Below are 5,433 nucleotides of genomic sequence, written 5' to 3'. Positions count from 1 at the left end.
TCATGGAGGAGGCTCATTAGGCTTGTGCAATACACAAGCCCTCTTAACCTCATCACAAAGAGCATTAATGGTGTGAAGAAGGCGGTCATAAGGCAAAGCAACATCATCAGAAGAGATAGAGCTATTGCCAGAAGAACCTGAAGTCACTGTCATAGGGAAAAGGGGAGAGGAAGGGGAAGGGGAGCTAAAAGACAGATTGATTGTGCTATTATCATTAGAAGTAGTAGTTGAGAGTGAGTTCCCAGAGCTAGAATCATTGCCAAAATCGGACCAGTCATCTAGGATGTCCTGGTACTGTGGTTTGGCCAATGCAAGTTCAGCCTGATCTACAATATTCATGAGTTCTTTATGTGCAGATTCATGAGGCATGGTTACAGCAGAGGCAGGGGTCAGGGGGATCAAAACTTCTATCCATTCTGTGTATATGTGACATACTTTGTTTTGGAGTTTCAATTTTCAGCAAGTTCCAAACCTTTGTCTCATGCTGAGCATGTTGGCATCATTGTTGACCTCCCTCTCAAACCTTGATGCTCACTCACAGCACTGAGCAGAACATCAAATTTCCAGGTGTCATCCACCCAAGGTAAGTAATTTTTATTCTTATTGCAAGTTGCAGCTAACCCTTATCTTATAGGAAATCTATTGTAGTCCCACATATGTTCCACCTGACCAGCACTATTGCATGACCATGGCTGTGATACACCATCTCCACCTTTCACTTGGTCTTGCATCTCCCTAGAGGCATGCAGACCTTGTCCCTGAGGGTTATCCTCCTCTCCCACCTTCCTCTAGTACTTACCTTGTTCTCTCCAGCACTTCATATGTACAGCTGAATTTATTCTTATGGGGACTTTGTTTTTTTTTTAATAATTCAATTAGCACTGTCATTCAAAATGCTAAGCCTATCTATGACTCATTGTGAACTACATCCTGGTTACCCCATACTCTCTAAAACATATGTACATAGCACACTTTGAAAATCCCAAGTCTTTAAATGTTTGATTTCATGCTGAAGTGCACTAAGCATGATTCAACTGTTCTTGAGCAAACTTTAGCCAGGAGTTTGAAGTGTTTAGCCAGCATCTAAGTGAGTCCTCAAAGTTTCAAAATTTGTTTTGAGTAACACTATTGTACAATTCTCAAATGACTTTCTTCATTAAACTGTGGTTGTCCTAATGTCAATGATATTGCACACACTTGATGCATTCTATGGAAGAAATTAGGTTCTACATTGTGGCCATCCTGTCCTTGCCTGGTGACCTTTGCCTGAATCATGGTCAGTATCAAAGGAGTTGAAGAAGGGTGTCATGATGATTTTAACTATACTCAACTACTGGCATGCACTAGATGCAAAACAGAAAAAGTATGTTAACAGCTATTGATCACATGTACTATGATAATGAGCTTACCCTTCTGTTAGTCTCAGTAGCCTGACACAGGTAGTATATTTGTATTGACATGGAGATAGCCTATGTACCCATTATTCATCAGCTTAAGTTACAAATTTTGATAAATGCAAGGACACAGAAGCAATGGGGAAATAAGTGATAGCAAGCCCCAGAGAAAACTGCTTTGTTTCTCCAATGGAGAGCGAGGACATGAGAGCAAAGAAGTAAATGAGACATAGTAAGTGTCAGAGCAAACTGCTCTGTTGCTCCCATAGAGAGCAAGGACACAACAAGAAATGAGAGACAGGACTCTGGATAAATTGGAGAATCATAGAACCTTACAGATGATGCCTGTTGATCCAACCTTTCACCTTACATTTGTTGACACATTACAAGACTTGAGAGTCTATGTAACATATCACAATAGCAACACTCACAGTTTCTTCTACCTATTATTTGATGGAATCCTCCTTTGAGGAGTCATCACTGGACTTGTTGCTCAAATGGTGTCACGGCATACAAGCTGAGACCAAGCCCTTCTGATCCAACCCCCCTTAAGCATGTGACCTTAACAGAAAGAGAGATTCTGTCATCTACATCAAATAGGAAATGATGCAATACATTGACAAATTTGGCACATTGACCACATAGTGAGTTGGTGCACAACAAACAAGACTAGCAACACACAAGGACACAGAACCTGGTTATTGTGTAGACTACAAGCCACAGAAGCTACTGCTAAGACTCTAACAGGACCCCTGACACCTGCAACACCTCCTACCTACAAGCTTCTAGCTTGACCCTGTGTAACCCCTACCAACACAATGGTAAAGATTCTGGATCTGCATGTGATTCTGACAGTGGAACTTAATGGTAAGATGCCTATGCACAGGTACAAGATGGTATTAGAGGATTTTAGGGTTTTGACTCATGAAAGTGGACCTTGCATCTTGATTTTGTCTGGAGTGGGAGTGGTGGGTCTCAATTTGGCATGCACTAATATCATGATTGTTATGGTGTGTGGCCTTGCTAATTGCTGAGGTTGATATAAAATGCTAACACATTATATTGTAGGACACATTGTGGTCTAAACAAGATGACTACCAATTGCATGGCTGTATCTATCATCATCCACAAACCAAATTGGTCCACATATACCAAGCTATTGCCTTTCAAACTACAGGAATTTTTCTTAACAATATATCATTTTCAAAAAAGGCTATGCATCAAGCTTTTATTAGGGCTGACAAGGAAATAGGTAAGCTGTAATTATACTTCAAGACCCCATAGACTGCACATCTAACAATTTTACAAAGAGAGCCTATTTATTATGAACTTGGATAGAATCATTCCAATAAAGAAATCAATGATCAGGATTGCCTAAGGATAGAACCTTATTGAGTCAATGCCTCCATCAGGAGTGATTGTCTAGACTTTTGCAGGATCTACACTCAGCACATTTAAATGGTATTGATGAGCTCAAGGTGTTATGCTTAACAATGAATACCCCACTCAAGTCTACCAAGAGACAAGCTTAGTATTGCTAAGGTCAAGATAGGGAATACATGAGTGTAACTACATGTATATATAATGGTATTCAGGTGGAGCTCTAATGTAGCTAGCCAATGATATAATGTTATGTAAGATTGTACCATAGAATATGATGGAACACTAAAGAATGTATGATGTCATCTGTGATAAGGTGAAGTTGTGAAGGTATGAAAGGTGACATCATGAAAAGGTGAAAGGGTGAAAAGGTGAAGGTGCTAGGGAGAACTGTAACACAAAGACCTTAAATAAGTTTGAGGCCTTGCAGATTAGCCTATTTCATCCACTAATTCCAACTACATTTGGATTAATCTGATGCAATTGGAGTTGTTCAAATGTCCTACCACAAGGGCTTGTAGCTTGAGACAAGCCTTTTCCAGTGCCTCTATCTATGACCTCATACTCTGCTACATGAGCCCTCATACCCTTGTGTGGCTGTCACACACATGTCATATGACACATGGTACAAGTAGCTGTCATATCCCACAATCTGGACTCACATTCCATAATATTCCCATGCCTTCCAAGCCTACATCCGGATCTCATATCCAACTTATTGCCAGATCCCCTTCTGCTGTGTGCTCCACACCTCAGGAGGATCAACTCTGCTCCAGATTTACCCCTGAGCTCCATACCTCCAGATCCTCACTGCTAGCCTGATCCATACTACCCTATCCTGTCCACCCTACATGCACTCCATCCAGCAAGACATCCAGACTTCACCTCGTCTCGGATTCAGGACTATATCCACCTCATCATATCCCAGTCCTGTATCCACCTCACCTTCCAGATCCTCAGATCTCCAGACCTCCAGATATCAACCATAACTATCTCTGGATGTATTCCTGCCCTCTGTCCGATATCCTGCACCTATCCCCATTTAGACATCTCTGCCTTTCTGGCTTTCAGTTATCTCTTGTTCCATCTTGCTTATTGATCCTTGTATGAGTCTTCATCTCCAAGTTCATTTACTTATGTTCTGTCTTACTTACTAATGTGTTTCCACATGCTCGTACATAGCCTTGCTCCTTTGCTTACTGATCACCTCAGATATTGTCCAGTATATAATCCCTGTAGATACTCCTGTAGTTCCTCAGTTTGAATATCATCTTAGACTTTGCTCTACTTGCCCAATCCTCTCTTGGACTTGGGTCCACCTAAGGCTGTCCTATCCATCAGGCCTAGGGATTGATTCCCTAGGCCAGAGCTTTGCCTTTCCAGCACTTACCCTCTTTCCAGACTTAGGTCCAATCCCTGTCCCTCCAACTCTACCTTAGGGTAGTCTACCTCTGTTTGTTTCTACATCAGACTTCATCCAATGTAGCCCCTGTTCCTTCCATACCTTCGGACATCCTGTCCTTCTGTCCTCTGTTCTCCTGCCCTCCTGTCCTTCTGTCCTCTGGACCTTCAGACCTCCTATCCTTCCATCCTGTTTCCTGTAGAAGTATTACCTTGCAGTGGGAACTCTCCTGAGCACTTCCTGCATTCCTCTGGAACTCTCCCGCACTCCTCCGGAAGTCCTCTAGCACTCCACCAGAGTAGCTAGCCTCCAGAAGTCCTCTGGACTTTGTTGGACCATCATCAGACCTCATATGAAATGAAGGGTACATACTTGGGTAAGAGGCACAGTGTATGAGCTGAGGCCAAGCCCCTCTGAGTCAGTCTCTCTCTCCTTTGAGCAACATGGTTCTTAACAGTAACTCACTTTTGCTAGCACACATACAACATCTGTCCTATTATTTCCTGGATTTCAATTAGTTTTGCTCCCTCCAAGCATGCACTGGTCTAGTAATGTCAGGGTCAAATGCACTCCAGTTTTTCACTTGTACCTTCTACCATGAGTCAGATCTCGACCTATATGCTTATCCTGGCCACATATATGAGTTGATGGAATGGCATGAGTCTGCTGGGTATGATTTTGAACCCAGCTGGCATCAAGAGGAGGGCTGGTGCAATCACATTTTGGCTGATTGGGATGGTACAGCAACCAGATTTCCACAAGCCCCAGCCATTGGCCTAGACCTCCTGTGGTATCCTGATATTGCTGCTATTTACATGATCAAGCAGTTTGTGGTTATGCATGGAGAGACCACAGAGCTCAAGGTTCAAGTCATCAAGATGATCTACAACCCAATTAAAACTATTATGAAATTTCACTTGAGTTTGTCAACATTAACTATTTTCCTTTGCATGTGTTTTAATGTTCCTTATTCTAGCTTGCATGATAAATATTATTACTTTTAGTGCAAGATATTCTTTCTATCCTATTGTGACATTTGAGGAGTGAAGTATGCTCAAGATTCCCAGACTGAGGCACCATCTGGACACCATTGCAAAGTATATGAAGAGGGGCTAGAGAGTTTACACAGTATTCAGGCTTGGGGAGACTGTGCTGCCTTATGCATATTCATTTCTCCTGAATGAAGAATAAGATCTTGTGAGATGATAACCAACATTCAGGCTTCAATGAAAGTGCTATATACCTTCAAAAATGATA

At 41.9% G+C, this 5,433-nt stretch overlaps 2 protein-coding genes across 2 annotated transcripts; one reads left to right on the top strand and one right to left on the bottom strand.

Annotated features, from left to right (window-relative positions):
- On the bottom strand, window positions 1–369 carry BJ212DRAFT_1486130 (uncharacterized protein; the record flags this gene model as incomplete). The annotated part of the gene is made up of 1 exon (XM_041341079.1): window positions 1–369. One exon carries the CDS (start codon window positions 367–369, stop codon window positions 1–3), a length of 369 nt encoding a protein of 122 aa, XP_041187580.1.
- Window positions 370–4,727: 4,358 nt separating this feature from the next.
- BJ212DRAFT_1303853 (uncharacterized protein) lies at window positions 4,728–5,223 on the top strand (the record flags this gene model as incomplete). Its single annotated transcript, XM_041333499.1, has 2 exons — window positions 4,728–5,097; window positions 5,153–5,223. 2 exons carry the CDS (start codon window positions 4,728–4,730, stop codon window positions 5,221–5,223), a joined length of 441 nt encoding a protein of 146 aa, XP_041187579.1.
- Window positions 5,224–5,433: the final 210 nt, after the last annotated feature.

The sequence above is a fragment of the Suillus subaureus genome (assembly GCF_016647635.1).
Source record: "Suillus subaureus strain MN1 chromosome Unknown BJ212scaffold_49, whole genome shotgun sequence".
NCBI classification, from domain to species: Eukaryota; Fungi; Basidiomycota; class Agaricomycetes; order Boletales; family Suillaceae; genus Suillus; species Suillus subaureus.
The sequence above is the reverse complement of the archived record's forward strand: the minus strand, read 5'-3'. Positions and strand labels throughout refer to the sequence as shown.